A 22,299-nucleotide genomic window follows, 5' to 3' on the forward strand; every position below is an offset into this window, starting at 1 on the left:
GGGCTCTGTGTGCAAAAGCTGAGCTGGCAGGCGAGAAATCCTTATCCGCTATTTTCATTTTGGGGTCAGTACATACCACAGACTTTGGTATATCTATGCATATTGGGCATCAATCTGTTCAGTAGGCCTCTGGTGTTCCTATTTGGGGTGAGCTGCCTTTGTACGCAAGAAATTGTGTGAGATAAATGCGGCAAACTGCAACATTTTTATGCGATTTTCTCAAATGTCATAAAAACTACTAATTTTAGGAAAGCTTTGCAGATTGGTACTTTGCTGTAGAAAGGACTCTTTACCCTTGTTGGATTTGTCAGAATGTGTACTTTCCAAAAAGATATGGTTGTTTGGGGGTCTTACTACATATAATAGGCTGTCAAGGGGCTCTGTGTGCAAAAGCTGAGCTGGCAGGCGAGAAATCCTTATGCGCTATTTTCATTTTGGGGTCAGTACATACCGCAGACTTTGGTATATCTATGCATATTGGGCATCAAACTGTTCAGTAGGCCTCTGGTGTTCCTATTTGGGGTGAGCTGCCTTTGTACGCAAGAAATTGTGTGAGATAAATGCGGCAAACTGCAACATTTTTATGCGATTTTCTCAAATATCATAAAAACTACTAACTTTAGGAAAGCTTTGCAGATTGGTACTTTGCTGTAGAAAGGACTCTTTACCCTTGTTGGATTTGTCAGAATGTGTACTTTCCAAAAATATATGGTTTTCTGGGGGTCCCTGTGTAGTTTTGGGGTCTTACTACATATAATAGGCTGTCAAGGGGCTCTGTGTGCAAAAGCTGAGCTGGCAGGCGAGAAATCCTTATGCGCTATTTTCATTTTGGGGTCAGTACATACCGCAGACTTTGGTATATCTATGCATATTGGGCATCAATCTGTTCAGTAGGCCTCTGGTGTTCCTATTTGGGGTGAGCTGCCTTTGTACGCAAGAAATTGTGTGAGATAAATGCGGCAAACTGCAACATTTTTATGCGATTTTCTCAAATGTCATAAAAACTACTAATTTTAGGAAAGCTTTGCAGATTGGTACTTTGGTGTAGAAAGGACTCTTTACCCTTGTTGGATTTGTCAGAATGTGTACTTTCCAAAAATATATGGTTTTCTGGGGGTCCCTGTGTAGTTTGGGGGTCTTACTGCATATAATAGGCTGTCAGGGGGCTCTGTGTGCAAAAGCTGAGCTGGCAGGCGAGAAATCCTTATGCGCTATTTTCATTTTGGGGTCAGTACATACCGCAGACTTTGGTATATCTATGCATATTGGGCATCAAACTGTTCAGTAGGCCTCTGGTGTTCCTATTTGGGGTGATTTGCCATTGTATGCAAGAAATTGTGTGAGATAAATGCGGCAAACTGCAACATTTTTATGTGATTTTCTGAAATGTCATAAAAACCGCTAGCTTTAGGAAAGCTTTGCAGATTGGTACTTTGGTGTAGAAAGGACTCTTTACCCTTGTTGGATTTGTCAGAATGTGTAGTTTCCAAAAATATAGGGATTTTAGGGGTCACCCTACATTTCTGCAGCTTCTACCCCTCATAAAACTGCCATGTGTTTATGAATTAGGTAAAGATAAGCCATGAAATTAGTGTGCACATGGTATATTTGGGGGTCTCTAAGTGCCATGTGCTTTGATAAACCTGTGGGCATCAAACTGTTCAGTAGACCTCTGGGGTTCATATTTAGGGTGTTTTATCTTGGTACCTAATGACCTGTAAAAAATAAGATGCTGTATAGTGGAAGTTTTGAGGTGATTTTTGGAAATGCCATAAAAATCGTCAAACTTAGGAAAGCTTTATGGCTTGGTACTGTGGAGTAGAAAGACATGGGTACCCATTTTAGATTCGGGGGAATGTGTACTTTCCAAAAATATATGACTTTCTGGGGTGAATGTACTTTTTACTAGCTTTATCCCACATGTAATGATGTAAATGTTGATTTTGCAGAAGCTGAAATGACAGAAATGACAGTACATATGGGTATATGTTCACATTCGGGCCTCTACATGCCACATACTTAGCTAAACCTATACATATTGGGCATCAAACTGTTCAGTAGACCTCTGGGGTTCATATTTAGGGTGTTTTGTCTTGGTACCTAATGACCTGTAGAAAATAAGACGCTGCATAGTGGAAGTTTTGAGGTGATTTTTGGAAATGCCATAAAAATCGTCAAACTAAGAAAAGCTTTATGGCTTGGTGCTGTGGAGTAGAAAGACATGGGTACCCATTTTAGATTCGGGGGAATGTGTACTTTCCAAAAATATATGACTTTCTGGGGTGAATGTACTTTTTACTAGCATTATCCCTCATATAATGATGTAAATTTATTGATTTTGCAGAAGCTGAAATGATAGATCATATGGGTGTATGTTCTCATTGGGGCCCCTACATGCCACATACTTAGGTAAACCTATACATATTGGGCATCAAACTGTTAAGTGGGCCCCTGGCGTTCATATTTAGGGTGTTTTATCTTGGTACCTTATGTTATGTGGGAGATAAGATGCTGGAAACTGGAAGCTTTGAGTGGATTCTTGGAAATGTTATCAAAATTGCCAACTTTAGGAAAGCTTTGCGGCTTGGTACTGTGGAGTAGAAAGACATGGGTACCCATTTTAGATTCGGGGGAATGTGTACTTTCCAAAAATATATGGCTTTCTGGGGTGAATGTACATTTTACTAGCTTTATCCCACATATAATGATGTAAATGTTGATTTTGCAGAAGCTGAAATGACAGAAATGACAGTGCATATGGGTGTATGTTCACATTGGGGCCCCTACATGCCACATACTTAGCTAAACCTATACATATTGGGCATCAAACTGTTCAGTGGACCCCTGGCATTCATATTTAGGGTGTTTTATTTGGTTACTTTATGACCTTTAGGAGTTAAGATACTATAGACTGGAAGCTTTGAAGCGATTTTAAAAAAATTTCACAAATTTTGATAAAAACCAATAACTTTAGCAAAGCACTGCGACTTGATAGTTTGGAGTAGACAGACAGTTGTGCCTATTCTGGATTCCCCAGAATCTCTTCTTTCTAAAAATGTAACATTTTCTGGGATAAACTTTCTGTTAGCGGAATTTTTGGCCTTAAAATCTAAAGTATGCAGCTTTCTGGAGCAGTGCTTTGGAAATTTGGTAGTGTACTGCTGAGAGTTTTTGACCTATACATGTGAGAAATCTCCATAAAACTATATATCTTTGGTATTGGCACGTTCAGGAGACATGGGACTTTCCAAATCAGGTGTATTTTCATGCATAAAATAATTTTTTTTTCTGGTATGTGTGTTTATATTATGGAAAATATAATTTTTTTTCATTTTTTAGACATTTAGAAGCCTATATCTTGTTACAAAATTGGAATTACACAAAAATTCTACCATATTTTAAAAGCTTAGGTTGTCCTGAAAAAAATAATATATTGTTTTCCTGGGTAAACTAAAAGTCCCCCCAAGGAAAGGCCCCTAAAGTGAAACAGTGCAAAATGTTCAAAAACTGTCTGGCAGTAGAAGTTCCGCTTTGTTCAAAACGGCTGGCAGTGAAAGGGTTAAAGAATCTCGCCAAACTGGAATATATATCTCTAACTGTAACAGGAAGTAGCGTGGGAGCAAAAGGCAGAACTCTGCCCATTCATTGGCTGATGGGGCCTAGCATGTATGTGTGCCTTGGCTTGTTTGTGTGCACTGTGAATCTTATGATCCCAGGGGGTGGCCCTTAGTATTTAAAATGACAGTTTTCTATTTAGGATTACCCAATAGCACATACTACTAAAAAAAGAATATTTTTATGAAAATGGTTTATTTAGATGAAGCAGGGTTTTACATATGAGCTTGTTTATGCAATATATTTTTATGGAGACCTGGGGGTATCGTTTTCCTTTAAAGTGCAATTTTGGATGCAAATCACCATTTTTTACCCATAATACAGCATGCCCCCTACCCCCCCTCCATAATTCTGGAGTAATTATTGCCAACCGTTGAGCTGCGTTTAGCCTGATGCATCACAATGCATTTTGACACAAATGAAGGCCAAGTTGAGTCTATTTTTTCAGAGTGGGGGGTTACATCACTTCTAAAGAGTACATTAAAAACATCCAGTTCACTGAGCACAAGTCTGGTGTATGTATTGATGCAACCCGCGTTGGGAGCCCTGGAGCTCCTTCCAGCTTTAAATCAGTAGGCATAGTTGCACACCTATCACCAGGAGAGCAGGATGGAGGCCTTGGCAACCAGGTGGAGGTGGAGCAGTGTGTTTGAATGCAAGTACCTTTAAGAATTGCATCTTGTGCTCTTCATTGCATCTCTAGAGCACCCACAGTTGCTGGGGCATTCATAAGTGACCACTCTGGCGTTTTTAGGTATATTTCATTCAAGTGACAGTGTAAAGGGGAAGCTATGTACCATTAGCCTGTATTTTAATGATTCCAACTTATTTGTAATAGCATATTTTCTGTCTGCCAGTTATTTAGTAAGGAAACTGACAGCTAGAGATCTACATTTTATAAATGAATAGAATGTTCTGACAACATGGCGGCACACTGGTTAGTGTTGCTGCTCTACTGTGGGTTCATTTCAGACTAGGGCACCATCTGCTTGGAGTGTGTAGTTCTCACTTATGCCTATGTGGATTTGTTACGGGAACTCACACTCCAACAACATACTGGCAGGCTAATTGCCTCCTGATGAAACTGATCCATGGTGGGAACGCAAGCTCCACTGGAGAAGTGACTGATAGAAATGATGAGTATTCTCTAAAAAGTTCCCTATAAAATGGAAACACAATATAAATAAAGGAGAATATTAATACTTTGGTAAATGTTAAAACTGGTTATGGCCATGAAGTAAACATTTCATGCTATTTATCACAGAAACTAGGCTTGGAACAGTTGGGAAATGGGAATGTACGCTGAATAATTCTTATAACCTCATTCTAAGCATGTAAATATACATGTGCACTTTGATTCATAATTATATACTGTAAACCGTTCATGCCACAGGGGACTGTAAGCTGAAAAGTGCCTATACCCTTGTACTAATATAGGTGAGCTCTATGATTCCTAATTATATCATGTAAAATATCAATTCCTTGTGGAATTATGAGCTGTTTAAGGGATCAGCATTTCTTACAGCTCTCTAAGAAGGAATATAATGGCACATTGACACCTGTCATTTTTACACCCATTACTTAGAAAGAGAGAGCTCCCCCACAAAGCTGATTGGCAGCTGAGACAGTTGTTATGAACCTAGCTGGCTGCAGTCTCACTGTGAGACGTTTGTCAGTGGGTGACACTGTAATCTGGATTAAAGCAACCCATATAAGAGATTTAGACCAGAAACAGCAGTTTTATAGTGTTTCATTTGCTTTACTTGTGAAAATGGTTCTTTGCAACTATTATGATTTATGTATAGAGCATGTATTGTTGGAAAGATACAGCATACTTTCTATTTGTGTCTATATAGTATAAAGGCCTTTATGAAGCTCTTTATAGCCACAATGTGTTCTAGTGCCAAGGTATGGACATGAAAATGATGTTGTGGCCATTCAGCTTTGTCCCGTGAAATTCAATGTATCACATTATCACAGGTTGGTTACACTTGGTTTTGATGTTCTTTTTCCATCCCACCATTTATTGAGGAACCCTCCTTAGCTCATTCACAAGCCTATAGAATACAGAAAATACTGTAGCAACAGCCACCCTGGTATAGTCCCAGAGGTATTCATGAAAGCAAATAAGAATTTTTACCCAGATTGCCATTTGGCATGGTTCTTAACTGTTCCATTGCTTTAGTCTCTAGTCTATTGTATAAAGCACAAGGAAAGGTACAATCAGTGATTGTAATCACTTACATAATACCATGGGCCGGTGCCCCTTTTATCAGAAAACTGCACTGGCCCGGGGTACCTGTCAGCAAGTGATCCTCTTCCTTCTTCTTTCTTTGTGCCACTTGGGTATACACAGTAGAGTGAAAAATCAAACTTTAACAGCAATAAAACCAGCTTTTTCACTCTACTGCTTATGAGTCGGCCTCCGATGGCAGAGACAAGACTGGAGGAAAAGGATCGCTCACTTGCAGGTACCCCGTTCCAGTGTAGTTTCCTTATAACAGGAGTCTCAGGTAAGTCATTAAAATCAATGGGGGAATGCCTAACATTTGGTGCCACCCAGTTATATCCTTCTATAACAGGGGTCCCCAACCATCAGGCTGCGGACCGATGCTGGGCCATGGGCTGTGCTAAACTAGGCCCCCTCTGGTCCCAATTACCTGTGATCCCAGCTCCCCAATGTGTTACACAGCCATGACAACAGCAATGCAAAGCCCAGGGAGCTTTCTACTGATCTCAGTGAGGACCAAAATACTTAAAGCTCCATACTAAGCGGCAGGGGATGTCACCACTTTGGTGAGAGTAAGAAGAGCAAGGTGGCTGGGTATGTCTAGTTGCAGGGAAACAAGCTCAGGTCTCATTTTGTATTATCCTAAGCTGAATTATATTTTATAAAGTAATAGTAATAATAAAAATAAAGTGCATAATATACAATGTAATATTTACATTTACATTATATATGTAATAATTAAATTATATACAGGTATAGGACCAGTTATCCAGAATGCTCGGGACCGAGGGTATTCCGGATAAGGGGTCTTTCCGTAATTTGGATCTCCATACCTTAAGTCTGCTAAAAAATCAATAAAACATTAATTAAACCCAATAGGTTTGTTTTGCCTCCAATAAGGATTAATTATATCTTAGTTGGGATCGATTACAAGATGCTGTTTTATTACTACAGAGAAAAAGGAAATCAGTTTCAAAATTCTGAATTATTTGATTAAAATGGAGTCTATGGGAGACGGGCTTTCCGTAATTCAGAGCTTTCTGGATAACGGGTTTCTGGATAAGGGATCCCATACCTGTACTGTGCACTGGTTGTGCCACCCCCACCCCCGGTCCCTGGAAAAATTGACTTGCCTGAAACTGGTCCATGGTGCAAAAAAAGGTTGGGGACCACTGTCCTATAAAGTATAGGAAGCAAACTTTCCAAGTGTAACAGGTTAAAAAAAATGATATTAGTATATTATAAAACTAGGAGACTCTGCATCTCTTTAAGCTGATTTAGATTTGGTGAAAGTGAGTGAAGCTCATTTGTGTTTTCCTAATTCTCAGAACACTCATTATCTTGTGGTTCAGCTTTTTGCTTATAAAAAATAATTTGCCTAATCCTTCGCTTACATATTTATCCAGCAGCCAAGGAAATCTTTAATTCCATTATGATATTAAGGAGATTTCGCTCATTCCATGACATGAACGTTTTCAGAAATTCCCTGTCTTTCATAGTTAGCGGCAGAACTTATAGCTTAAAATCAGTGTGTAAGAATTAATGGGGGACGGCAGGCCATGCATGCATGATATGGTTTATGTTTATTTAGTTTGGAGAAACTAGGGGTACCTACACATATTATACAAAGAGCGCAATGGTTAACACTGCTGGGGTTCTGGGTTCAACTCCAAGCAGGGAACTATCTGCATCTGCACTAGTAACATAGTAAGTTGGGTTGAAAAAAGACATATGTCCATTACGTTCAACCATTATGCCTATATATAACCTGCCTAACTTCTAAATGATCCAGAGGAAGGCAAAAAAAACCCATCTGAAGCCTCTCTAATTTCCTTCCTGACTCCAAGATGGCAATCGGACCAGTCCCTGGATCAACTTGTGTCTGTATGGGTTTCTTCCCACACTCCAAAATGGCTCCTAATGAAATTGGCTGTAGTGAATTTAATAGGTACCTTAGATTATAAGCTCCACTGGGGCAGGGACTGATAGGAATGCTGTACAATCTCTGCTGCGGAATATGGATGCACTATATACATAAAGCATAACAATAACTAAAGTTGTAAATAAAGTTGTAGGAGTGCCAGGTTTCACTCAGGACAAAGAGATGCCTTTGAACAAAATAAATCATGCATTAAAGTAGAGGAATGTATTAGTTACAGGTACTATGAATAGAGGGGAGGGCGAGGTTGTGAAAACCCCTTCATATAAAGGGGAACTATCGCAAAAATGAAAGTTTAATATAAGCTTCATCTTATGAATATAAGAAACTTTCTAACTATAGGTATGGGACTTGTTATCCAGAATGCTCGGGACCTGGGGTATTCCGGATAAGGGATCTTTCTGTAATTTGGATCTCCATAACTTAAGTCTGCTAAAAATCATTTAAATATTGAATAAACCCAATAGGATTGTTTTTCCCCCAATAAGGGGTAATTATATCTTAGTTGGGATCAAGTACAGGTACTGTTTTATTATTACAGAGAAAAGGGAATCATTTAACCATTAAATAAACCCAATAGGACTGTTCTGTCCCCAATAAGGGGTAATTATATCTTAGTTGGGATCAAGTACAGGTACTGTTTTATTATTACAGAGAAAAGGGAATCATTTAACCATTAAATAAACCCAATAGGACTGTTCTGTCCCCAATAAGGGGTAATTATATCTTAGTTGGGATCAAGTACAGGTACTGTTTTATTATTACAGAGAAAAGGGAATCATTTAACCATTAAATAAACCCAATAGAACTGTTCTGTCCCCAATAAGGGGTAATTATATCTTAGTTGGGATCAAGTACAGGTACTGTTTTATTATTACAGAGAAAAGGGAATCATTTAACCATTAAATAAACCCAATAGGACTGTTCTGCCCCCAATAAGGGGTAATTATATCTTAGTTGGGATCAAATACAGGTACTGTTTTATTATTACAGAGAAAAGGGAATCATTTAACCATGAAATAAACCCAATAGGGCTGTTCTGCTCCCAATAAGGGGTAATTATATCTTAGTTGGGATCAAGTACAAGGTACTGTTTTATTATTACAGAGAAAAAGGAAATCATTTTTAAAATTTAGAATTATTTGCTTATAAAGGAGTCTATGGGAGAAGGCCTTTCCATAATTCTGAACTTTCTGGATAAGGGGTTTCCGGATAAGGGATCCCTTACCTGTATAATCAATTAACAATTCTTTATTGTTTCGGACATAATCAAATTACTCTTCACTCTCCCCTCAAAAGAGACAGATTGCTGAGAGAGGGTCAATAAAAATCAATAATGTCAGAATTTTTAATTGATTATATTTAGAAAGTTTCTTCTTTCCATGACAGCTTATCTTACATTTATGTGATAGTAGATTGTAAGCTCTTTTGGGCAGGGCTCTCTTCACCTCTTGTATCGGTTATTGATTGCTTTATATGTTACTCTGTATGCCCAATGTATGTAACCCACTTATTGTACAGCGCTGCGGAATATGTTGGCGCTTTATAAATAAATGTTAATAATAATAGCGTATCAGTCCCATTTCCCTTTGCTGAAAAAATCTCATTGAATGTATCCATTGGTGTTCTTACTTTTTGCATGTTTGCAGGTTTTAGCTGGAGAGATTTTTATTTTTTCTTTAGGAAAAAAAAGACTGACCAAAACATAAAAAAAAAGAAAAGGTCGATCAAGGAAAAAATGCAATGTACATATGTTTGTGCACAATTGTACCCACAAATTGTATCGTTTCACTGCATTACATGAAGACAGGACATATCTTACTGATGTTTTTGGTTAAAATCCAGTGTATTTGCATTGCCAGTTGCATCACTATTTGAATGAGCAAGGTAAAATAAATGATAAGGATGTACTAAAATGGAACAAAGAATAAGTAATTAAAGACTTTTTTTCAGCATTCATAATGGCCCAAATCTGTTAGAACTCTAAAGTAAGGGATAAGGTACAATTATATTGCTTAGTAGGAACAGACAAGAGCTTTGATTTACAATTTATTAGAAGAAAGCAGCAATCAAGCTTGTTATCGGATCAGAATGTTCCTTCTTCAGTTTAAGCTCTTTACTAGAATAAAGAACCTTCTCGACTGCATGAAATCTGTTGTAAGTGGTAAAATCCATGGTTGTGCGTTGTGCAAAGGCTATAGGGTATTTGTAATAATTCACAAAGTACTACAGAGACATAATGAGCAGCTGTGCTGGGAGCTCATCCCATGTAGTAGGCATGTTATCCAATATACTATGTGATCAAGGGGAACTGACGCAGTGCTTATTCCATACAGTGAATGGGGAGCCCTTGGCCTTAATGGGAGACAATCAATTCCATGCACAGCCTTGGTATAAAAGGCAGAAGAGTTGGAAAATTGTGCAGCAGTTTGGTTGTTACTGGTGCTAACTATACAGTTGTGCTTGAAACATTTCCCAGATATAGCCCACAAACCTGAAACTTTCTCTTTGATGTCCTCTAGGAGGTAGCCTTTCCACTATTATTATTTTTTAAATCTCTGTTCTACCTCTTTCTCACTTGGTATGAAACATGGAAACATGGTATCTGGCTGCATTGTTACATAGTTCATTTAGGTTGATAAAATACAATAGTCCATCAAGTTTAAGCTCTCCAAGTGATATATATACAGACCTATTGACACACTCGCATATAATCTATGTATATAACTGTAGATCTTGAGATTACTATAGCTTAAATATTATGCTGGTGCAAGAAGTCATCAGAGCCACTTTTAGAGAAAGAAAGGCTAAATCTCTGGGGGTGCCAAATGTAAGGCACCCCAAGGGTTTGCCCAGGGCCACTATAGAACGAAGAAGCTGAAAATGGCTCAATGTGGCTCATTCAGAAGTACTCTAGGCCGGTGCAGGTTTCTCCTAACAGGAGCACCGTCCCAGGGTATAAGGTAAGTAATTATAATCACTGGGGGGTGCCCAACCTTTAATAGAATTTGCCATTGCAACATCACCCGTCAGTGCTTTCCACAGCCCTACTGCCCTCACTGTGAAGAACCCCCTACCCTGCTTCAAAATAAAGTCAAGTCTAAAGGAGGAGCCTCTGGTTCTTTGTTCTTTTACTATGGGGAAAAAAGATCCCCCGCTATCTCTCTATAATGTCCTTTTATATACATGGTTGTTGGGGTCACTGACCTCTGTAACCAAATATTAGATTGACTGTAAGCCTGTACTAGTATCAGTATTATTTTCTTTGCTTCTGTATTTTTTTATGTGATATTAAATTTTGATTTATCGCTACAATATTTACTTTCATCCTGACATTTTACAAATTCTTAATTATATCGTTGCACAACTTTTTTTGGAACGAGAATGTGACATTTTTTGACGCAACCATGACTTTTTCCTCACCAGGTGAATTTTAGCAGCTGAAATACAGAATTTCACAGGGAATCCATGCCTGCCAAAAATCACTATTTGTCAATGTCATTGTTACTGAAACCAGTATCTGGTTGCCCTTTGCTATTTCTGCACTGCTGGTCCTGACTTTGTGGACCAAACAATGTGGCAGTAATCAGCTCCAGCTGAGCCATAACTTGCTCATTCTGTGATTAGCAGAGATTTTATAGAAGGAGAAACACAGACATCTGGCAGATTGTCTTTTAATATAACTGTCTGTATCATGTTAAAATTAGATTTGAATGAACCAGCTAAGTAATAATAATAATAATAATATAGCCGTTCTGTATACTTGATACACTTCTGCGCTGCTGCAATGCTAAGTGAAACAGTAGCCCCACAGGAAGGTTTTCACATGTCTTTTGCTACACCCTTTATTCTGTATATGTATTAGCAATTGTATGAACTAACTGCTGTACTGACTTTGTATTCAGGTGACCTGTCACCTTATTTAATTTGTTTATGTTATTTCTCCTATCATAAATGCTCTATAAACAAACATATACAAACTTTACAAATAAACTAGATTTTAATGTGAATTCTCTTCATACTGGAACCTGATTTGAGGATCACCTTCAAATCATCAACATTAGCGCTTCCTGTCACTTCCTGTCCCGCAAAATAATGAAGAAACTGAATGAATGAATGAAGCCCTCTGCTCATAGGCTGCTGCTTAAAAAAGGGAGGGGGTTGTTTTTTTTTTATGGGATATAAAGAGTAAATTGGTGAATGTTGATGTTGATGGATCTTCAGTGAAAAAAAAAACAACTTTTAGGGAGTATATGTAATATGTATGTATGTATATGTATATGTAAGTAAGTTATGTAATAAAAGGCACTAAGTTTGCCCAGGAGCAGTAACCCATAGCAACCAATCAGCAGGTACCATTTACTGGTTACCTGTTTAAAAGCAAACATCTTATTGGTTGCTATGGGTTACTGCTCCTAGGCAAACTTAGTGCCCTTATTACATATGGGGGTTTGCGCTTTAGAAAAATACAGGAAACATAGGAAAGTATGGATTTGTTTAATTAAAGTTATAGGCAAACTATTTGTTCAACACAAGTCTTTATTGTGCACATTTTTAGCAAAAGTGATATTACTTGTATACTGTCCCTCTAAAATCTGCTTTGTAGAGAAATCAGTTGGACAACTAAAACAACTGGGCTTACCATTAAACATTTTTTAAAGGTTTTTCAATGCCTCCTGTGGCCCAGGATTTGCTGAGGCTCTACCTTCATCCAAATAAATGGTTAACGCTAATTAAAAAAACAACTTTAGCCCAGTTGGCCTCTAGGCTGACCTTTCAGACATTAATAAGACAGCATGAGAGCACTTACCCCCTTACCTATCAAGCTGGCCCCCTCCCATTGGCCGATCTGGCTCTTCTCTGGGGGCCTATCACACACAGTGAGTAAAGCTGTAGAAACAAGATTCAAACAGCCAAAGACATTTAATTTAAGGGCTCAGATCAGCAGGCCAGCTACTAATTGCTATGCTGTTTTTTTCACAAACTACAATGATAAAGACAAGGAGGCCATTTGTAATGTTATGAGATACATGTCAGCAGCTACTATAACGCTCAAGGCTTAATTATCTGTATAGTCGGGTCTCATCGCACCCTGCCAACACATAACATCGTTTGTAATTATTTCTAAGGGTTTCCTGTGTATTTCTTAAGCATCATTCATCATCAACAGAAAATTGAGAAGAAGGCTTTGCCATCTCATAACCAAAACCTGTTAATAAGTGGTTGTCACATGTAAAGGGATAATTATTTGAGTCGTAACCAAGCAGTATTCATCAGTAGAATTCCCCTCATTAACTGCAGTGTTTTGAAAAAAAAATACTATACTGACATATTACCCAGATTTCCCACCATGCTGTATTTTCTAGACCTTGGTACATGTAAACTATATCTAATGAAATACTGTATGTATAACAAGATGTTGCTATGGACGGGAGAGTTTTCAAACTTTGAAAAGAAAACAGAAATAAAGACAGAAGTAGAAAATAAAGAGGATTCCGTATTGGATCTGTATGTATTGAATTGCTATTGCATCTGGTTTCAATAAACAGAAACATGTCACCCAGAAGGAAGCCACTTTTCAATTCAATTAACACATTTCATGACTTAATTCAACTGGAGGATGTGAGTTGTGTGAGTTTGTGTCTTTTTTCTGCAAGAAAATTAAGTGTTAATGTAAGTAATTAGCCAGAGTGAGTGTTTGCAGTTCTGTCTGCAACTTTAGTATTGGACTTAATCCTTGGATAGGCCCAACAAAAATCAATGCTAGTTCTGTAAAGTACTTCTGTAATAGAGCGATGCTGCTTAGGATATTGTTCTAGGTGGTTATTAATGGGATTTCTCAGTATTTTGTTCTGGCTGTGCTTACCATAGGAACTGTTGCACTTCAGCACAATGACTGGCCAAGTGGGAAACACATTACAAGTTATACCAGCTACTTCTGCTCTGTTTTAATTTCTATGCAATTATTTTCCCATCACAGAGGGACACTGTAATCAAATCCATTATTTATCTGTCAATAATAATTTTTTTGTAAAATAGTGTTGTAGTTACAGGGGATTTGGGGATTGAAGCCGCATAAGTGGGTTTTTTCACAATCCAGTGTCCTCATTTACCAACTTATTATTGTCTTATTGATTTATGACTTGGGTGCATCAAGCCTCTACACCCCAAACCACACAAAACAGACTGTTTTACCTGATGAAGAATAGGGGAGCCCCCCAAATCATTGTGGAGGCCATGCACTCAATTAGCTATAAAGCAAGATTGGGGTGATACGTCTAATAATATGTTGGAGTGCTTGCCTCTTCTTATCTGTATCCAGTTTTCAGTCCTCTGGATGGGGGTTGAGGTCCATGAGAAAATAGTGGGATGAGTTAACCACTGGTTTTCACCTCTTACTCTGCACTTACTGTCACTTTACACACCAACATGAACTCTAACGCCATGCTAGTTACCCTGACCTTATGTCTCAGCCGACCTCCCTTTTAGAATGTAAGCTCTTGCTAGCAGGGCCCTCCCCTAATGTCTTCGATCCTTATCCAAGTGTAACTGTAAACCATTTTTTGTGAATAGTCTATATGTACATGTTAACTGTTTTGTCTTTTGTACCAATTTATTCTGTAAAGCGCTGCATGAATTGATGGAGCTATATAAATAATAATCATAAGAAGAAGAAGAAGAAACCTGTTGTCAATGAGAACATAAATATTTGGGGGAGTAAGGAGAAACACCTACATAATATTGTATTCATTGTATTCCATGATGTCTAGCTACTCCTCTGTATTGCTGTGGTTCTGAAAAGAATTTAATTCAGTTCTGAAAGTTACAAGATATTATTTTCATTAGGTTTCCATGTAATGGTATATTTCCTACTGTGCATCCTAGGTAAGGAAATCTAGGGTCAAACTTGTCTTTTATCTCTGAGGCTTTATACTTATATATACTTGCTTATCTTCAGCTGGCAAGCTGGGCAATGGCAGTAGGATAGCTGATGGCTGATTTAAGCTATTTGATGATTCTTTCAAACAGTTTAGTTTGAAAGCCAGTCATTGGCTCTTTGTGGCATGTAAATGCTTCCTATAATGTTATTATAATGTTTGTGTTGTACGTAAAACATTATCTCTTGATGTCTTTTCTAGAATGATTCCTGGGGAAAACAGTATTCCTATGCTCTCTTTAAAGCAATGAGCCATATGCTGTGCATTGGATATGGGGCCCGTGCACCTGTCAGCATGTCCGATCTGTGGATCACTATGTTGAGCATGATTGTGGGAGCCACGTGCTATGCCATGTTTGTTGGACATGCCACAGCCTTAATACAGTCCCTGGATTCTTCACGTCGCCAGTACCAAGAAAAGGTAAGCCGCCTCTTCAATCTCTTTCAGTATCGTTATATTTCATTTTGTTAAACGTCTTCTTTAGTGAATATATTGAATTGGCAAGTTGGCCATGAATAAATGAATGAGGTTTAAGTTCCATTAAGATTAATGGATAAAGATGCCACTCTCTTTCCCATGTAAGTTGCTATGTCAGTGGTACAGTCAAGACTATAACGTGAAGGGCAGATTTAAAGGGATTTTACAAAAAAAGTACATGCCCTTGAACCTGTAAGCTATCAGCGAGGTAACGTGCTTGGACAATATTCTGGGTATACACTTTTACCTTATAATGTATTTCTGTTGATGCCATAAAGAAAGAAACCCAAATCGCCAATGTTCAGCATGGGCCAATTAAATTGTTTGTATTAAAAATCCATTGTACAGGTATGGTATCTTTTATCCAGAATGCTCAGAACCTGGGGTCTTCTGCATAAGGGATTTTTCCATAGTTTAGATCTCCATGCTTTTAGTTTAGTAAAAATCATTTAAACATGAAATAAACCCAATAGGGCTGTTCTGCCCCCAATAAGGGGTAATTATATCTTAGTTGGGATCAAGTACAGGTACTGTTTTATTATTACAGAGAAAAGGGAATCATTTAACCATGAAATAAACCCAATAGGGCTGTTCTGCCCCCAATAAGGGGTAATTATATCTTAGTTGGGATCAAGTACAGGTACTGTTTTATTATTACAGAGAAAAGGGAATCATTTAACCATTAAATAAACCCAATAGGGCTGTTCTGCCCCCAATAAGGGGTAATTATATCTTAGTTGGGATCAAGTACAAGGTACTGTTTTATTATTACAGAGAAAAGGGAATCATTTAACCATTAAATAAACCCAATAGGGCTGTTCTGCCCCCAATAAGGGGTAATTATATCTTAGTTGGGATCAAGTACAGGTACTGTTTTATTATTACAGAGAAAAGGGAATCATTTAACCATGAAATAAACCCAACAGGGCTGTTCTGCCCCCAATAAGGGGTAATTATATCTTAGTTGGGATCAAGTACAAGGTACTGTTTTATTATTACAGAGCAAAAAGGAAATCATTTCTAAAAATTAGAATCATTTGTTTAAAAAGGAGTCTATGGGAGACGGCCTTTCCATAATTCAGAACTTTCTGGGTTTCTGGATAACGGATCCTATACCTGTACCCACTAATTTAAACCCATATTTTCACATTTTTTAATTCTTTATTGCTAATCAATCACAATTTTCTTTTTATCCTTACCTGCCCCCCCTATCCCCTAGAGCTAGTAAAGGACACCTCCCTTCCCCTAATTCAGACATATTTAGGCTCCACTTTGCAGTTCAGTATTCGTTCAGATCTCCTTTACCTCGCAACAAAGTTACAGATATATAAAAAATGATCCTAAATGTCATACTCCTATAAATTCAAGAATATCCAAGATAGGTCAGCCCATCTCACTTGGAATCATTGTCCTAACTGCCGCCTGTTTATTTAACTTATTATTTTCTATGTTTTGTCTATTTCTTAAGAACCAAAATGTAAAGTTGAATAGGAATTCACCATAGTTGGCCTTCAGTGTGCTTTACATTGCCTGGAGGTTGCTCACAGCATGAGATCCCTATAAAAAGGAACACAGATATTGTACAGAAACCTGGACTGACATCTCCTCTTGCTGTGCCTAAAACTAGCAACTAAAAAAAAATCTTTGCTAATACAATGCTTTTCTGGACATTTTCCTCACAAAAATACAATGCACAAGGTTATTGTATAAAGCAAAGTTTACATTTCACTTTAAAACATTACCCTTAACTCTGAGGTGTCACTTATGGATCACAACATGGGTTTCCCAGATCCACTTATTCAGCAGGATCATTAAATGAGCAGGTCATGCAGAGCTTCCCATGGATGGTCTGGTCATCATGAAAGGGCAGTATGTTTCAGCTCTTGTTCTTTAATGATGTGAGAAAGCACAAGTCCTGGAAACTCTCATGGGTTATTTTATATGTTTGCACTGAAGAGCAGAAGTGCTGACGACCCTTCTCCCAGACAGCAATTAGACCAGGGGTGGGCAAACTTTTTGGCTCAGGGGCCACATTGACTAACAGACGGGCCAGGACAGAGTTACGCCCGGGGCTGCCATCAGAAATTATGGGGCCTCTCAGCTCCCCCCCCAGCTCCACTTTCCAGCTTCCTGCAGCTCCACTACCCAGCATCTTGAAGTTCCCCACCCAAGTATCCTGCAGTTCCCCACCCAAGTATCCTGCAGTTCCCCACCCCAGCATCCTGCAGTTCCACTCCCCAGCATCTTCCAGCTTCTCCTCAAAATCCTCCCACCAGCTCCCCCCAGCATCCACCATGACCTGCAGCTCCCTCCTCCAGCGACCCGCTGCTTCCTCCGTCCCGTCCTTCTGTTCCCTGGCTCCCCAGTGCATTCTTTTATATGGTTGCGCCCCGTGTGTGCTGACGTTGTGCGCATGCACGGGGCGCAGCCAATCAGAGCCCGTCATTCATTTAAGGGGGCCGGTGACTGCGGTCCGGATTGAAAGGGCTAACGGGCCGGATGTGGCCCGCGGGCCGTAGTTTGCCCCCCCCTGAATTAGACCCTAGAGCCCCATGAGGTGTATATTTGCAGTTCTTTTTTTTATTTACTAGTAATTAGAAGAAATGTCAGTTATTACCTTAATATTCCCCTTTTTTTGAAGTACAAATTTCAAGCAGTTCTACTGCCTCAGTCTGTTTGCTTAGGATAACGCCAAAGGAATGCCTCTATAGAATTCAGTGACAGAATACCAAAAGGAAAACTAACAGAAGCAAACAACGGCACTCTGGTGTATTCCTACCAAGTCAACTGACAATGATGAATGAACATATTTTGTGCTCTAACTTCCTTAAGAAAAACAAATCTAACTTCATATCCTTGGGATGCTGCACATATGTTATGGGAAAAGTTTATCAGAGAGCTGTTTCAGTTGTGTTTTCTGGAGTTCGTGACTAACAAAATGTAAATATTGATTTAGATCTTAAAACAAAGATGTTGCACTTGCCTCAAAGCTCCAAGTCAACTGAGACCAACCAGAACTTCTTTACATAAAAATATCTTGCTGATAAAAACTGACGAATATTGGAGATATTTACAATATTGTCCTATAAGCCAGTCCATACTGTGAAGTAATATTTATTACATCAATCACGTTAATGTATGTTATACCTGTATCTAAGTGCATTTTGTAGTTGAAAATCATTAATCCTATTGAAAAGGTATGGAGCACACAGAGATGGTGCCTGTTTGTTCAGGAACATGTCAGACATTTGGAGAAGGAGTAAGGTCCACAAATAAAGGACCTCCAGGTCAATACACTTCATTGATCCTATTACTTCTCGGCTAATTCAGCTTGTTACTCTACACATTTCCCTTCTCTGAACTCCTCATCCTTTTATTTTCAGCCACTACTTTTACATCCACAAAAGCATTACTTTGATCATTTCTTTTCTTCTAACTACCAATCTATATATTGCCTTAATTTTAATACTTGAAATAGTTATTTATAACTGCCTTGTTACTCTTCAGCCTGCTCTGCATTCCCCAAAGGTTTGGCACAGTGAATCTCACCTGCACTGATGTCTTACTGGAGGGATTTGGTGCATGAGTTGGTGCATGAGTTGCCAGGAGGACTCATGGTAGGGGGTGGAGTTCAGGTGGAGGCTGAGCCGAGGCTTTGCATGCATCAGAATGGAGGAAAGCCTTGCGCTCCATAACCTGTAGGCCCAGAACTGTGTTTAGATGTTTTTGGCCTGAAAACACCTTGTCACTAGCAGTGACACCTGGTTTCCATTTATGTTAATAAAGCGATATATAGATGCTGAAGTTATGGTAGATTATAACTCAATGCAGGATCAGCATTTACTACAATGGAAAAAGTTCTGCTTTGATTGTGCCCTGTAAAGGTTAAACTGAGCTCAGGAGAAGGGGTTAGGAGAAAAAAACATGTTTCTCCAGCAGAATGCACAGAACAACGTTTCTATAGAAACCAGCAGTGCCATTTCTTCATTGGCTGCTAGACTGGAGGGGGCGTTTTTAGTAATCTGAGTTGAGAAGAACTGGGCATGCCCAGTTAGCCAAGAGCCAAAGTCAGTCCCTAAGGTAGGGGGCTCAGTGGTTTAGAGAAGGAAGAGAAATCCCAAATAGGGGGATGCTGCAGCCTTACTATTAACCTTTGAACAGCAACAGTGGCGGGTATTTAACGATTTCAAAGAGGCTGTTCACTGATTTTATGTGGGGGGTTTACATGTCCTTTAAAGCCAGCTCTAACTGCCACTCTAATAGTGCAATAAGAATCTATCAATATATAGGTCACTGACAATTTCGATACATGTTTAATGATACCTATATCTACATTACGTGCTATAGCTACCACACTAGCTACTGTGGCTGTTAAAATAACACAGCATAAATCTGTCTTGACAAAAGCAATCCTTCTCGAGGATCAGATAATGAACATGTATGCAGCAAGACTTTCCAACTGCCCATGCATCTCACCTCTAACAAATATGAAATGCGTAAGCAGAATATTAAGGACACCAAGCCAATCAGCGATGTGCTTCACAAAACTAACCTTGAAATCACAACATAATGAAAGACACAAATTTCCCACTGCTAGTGGAATAAGAATGCAAGGCTTTTTTTTTTAATATAAGTTTCATGCTGTCAGCATGTTATTGTTGCAGGTGTATGCTCAAAATAGCTCACAGAATTGTACCTCTTTTTTTTTCCATCTAGAAAATAAACCTGTTTTGTAGCAATTACAACCCGGTACAGTCGTTGCATGTAGGTCAGAATGCTGTCTTTAAAGAGTAATCATATGGTACAATACATTGCAAGCTTTTGAGATACACTGGCCCAATATTCTTTTTTTAGACCAAGGTTTCTATGGAAAGAACATCGATTCATCTCGTGTGATACAAGCTTAATAAAAGTCTTTATAACATTCTTGAAATGTTTATGTTACTGTTGTTTTAGTAGATATTTTAGAATCTAGAGTATAGGGCCATGTTTAATTTAACTGGAAAAATCAGGAAACAATCAGTTACAATGCCAAATCCTAACTAAGCAGCCCTGTCTAATTTTTCAAGACCTGATATATCTTAATATGATGTTATACAAAGAAGTCTATGGATCCCTTGGGCAAACCGAGCTCCATAAAAATCCCTTGGAGAGCCATGTTGGGCCCATAGGCTTGGACAGTTGGAAGACCTTCAGTAAAGAAATCCAAAACTGAACCCTTTATTGATTAGTAACTGTTGTATCAATATACATATAAATGTAAATATTCATATACAAAATGAATTTGACTGGTTGATAAATTATAATAATCATCATTTTATAAGGCTACTACTTTTAAATATTCATAAACCTGTTCCTTGTACAAAAATTTTGTTTGCCCTGTACTTGTCTGGTAGATGAACTAATTTTTTCCCACAAAATCACATTTGCATTAAAGGAGAAGGAAAGGTAAAACCTAAGTAAGCTTTATCAGAAAGGTCTATGTAAATACAGCCCGAAACACTGCACTGAGTCATCTATCAAAAGAAAAACAGGATTTCTTACCTCCTTTTTTGTAAACATGTTCTTGGGTATCAGACTTCCTCTCTCAGAAAAATCCTTCATTTGAGGGGCCAGAGTCTGCGCAGTTCTCTCCTCTCTCCTGCTCCCCCTCCTATAAGAATTCATAAGAACTCACTCCCCCCTTCCCTTTGGAATGTGTGATCTGAGCTACCAACAGCTAGAGCTACAGCAGGAAGCTACTGAGACCAAGCTAAAATGGCAGCTGCTATCTTAAACAAACAGAGAAAGCTTCTAGGGCTGATTACTCAGGTATGGTTATGCTTTCTGCCGAATAAATATAGTGTTCTAGGTGGCACTAATGTGGCGAATCTATTGGCAGTAAAATGCCAAAATCACTTTCCTACTCCTTTAAAGTCTGATATTATGCAGACAGTGATAGTCTGAGACAATATACATTTCTCCCTCATTTTTTGTGAAAACTATTTAGTTTGGGGATTTCACAAGCAATTTGTTGCTAGGGTCCAGTTTACCCTATGTAATCACTGTGGGATGCCAAGTTATTAGGTGTCCCAGTAAGTCTAGTCTGCCACTCCTCTTCTTTAAGAAATGCACCAATCCGGGGTAGTGTCTGCTAAGCACCACGATGCTATCATCGCCTTGGCACCCCTCCAGTGATTTTACCTTTACTTATCTTTTAAGGATACATCACTTTGGTTAATGCAGAGCCCTATGGTTCTGCCTATGAGCCACGTATATTTAATTTGAACATACACTATACTTTACATTAATGTCCTCAAAGCTGAACTATGCAAGGTATTAATCTATGTGCTTATTATATAGAGTGATTTGAACATAATGGGCAACCAAATAAAAGTTGGGGTTCAGAAGAATTAGGGAGTCCTTTTAAACAACAATAATAAACAAACCGATTCAGAATTAGTCAGAATTAGACAGTGAACTGTGTTGGAAAAATAAATGAAATGACTATAGTTGACCGTTCAGCAATATCTCATTAAGTACCGTACAATTGATTTCACATTTCATCCTTCATTCTCTCACCCTCCTCTAGTTGCCCATCTGTGATGTTTTATTGTTCTAGGACATTTTTATTATCTAAAGTTGTTTTATCAACTTTTTTTCCAATTACTTCTTTTATTAAAACCCAGCAACCAATGTCCTCATTTATTTTTGTTTATTCTTCTGTAGTGCTCCCCTTAACAAACTGGATGTTAATAGAACACTTAATATAATATATATAAATGATATAGAATGTTGCAGTGCAACATGCAGTGCAGTGTGGCTGTTTTCTTCTGAGCAGTGAATATTTTAGACCATGTTGATTGTTGCTCAACTTTTTTTGACGCGACTGCTGCCATTTTGATGCGACTGTGACTTTTTTTTGACGCGCAACACATTTTTCCACAATCGAATTTTCGCCGAAGTTTTGCAAAATGCGGAAATTTGCTGCAAATTCATGCCTGGCGAAAATAAAAGGCTCATCACTAATGATGATATTAGTTATATGTTACTTTGCCAGTTTAATATCCAGTCTTGTGAGAGTTATTGGGATCTTGTTGATATATTACTGTTTTAGTTAC

General features: G+C 38.4%; 1 protein-coding gene across 1 annotated transcript in view; it reads left to right on the top strand.

The window, feature by feature from the left end:
* hcn1 (hyperpolarization activated cyclic nucleotide gated potassium channel 1) overlaps positions 1 to 22,299 on the top strand; it is a 227,630-nt gene that overhangs the window by 160,094 nt on the left and 45,237 nt on the right. The window contains exon 4 of the mRNA XM_031894296.1: positions 14,924 to 15,142. Coding sequence (XP_031750156.1) covers positions 14,924 to 15,142 — 219 coding nt within the window. The remainder of the gene's footprint in view (positions 1 to 14,923; positions 15,143 to 22,299) is intronic.

This window comes from Xenopus tropicalis, chromosome 1 (assembly GCF_000004195.4).
Source record: "Xenopus tropicalis strain Nigerian chromosome 1, UCB_Xtro_10.0, whole genome shotgun sequence".
NCBI classification, from domain to species: domain Eukaryota; kingdom Metazoa; phylum Chordata; class Amphibia; order Anura; family Pipidae; genus Xenopus; species Xenopus tropicalis.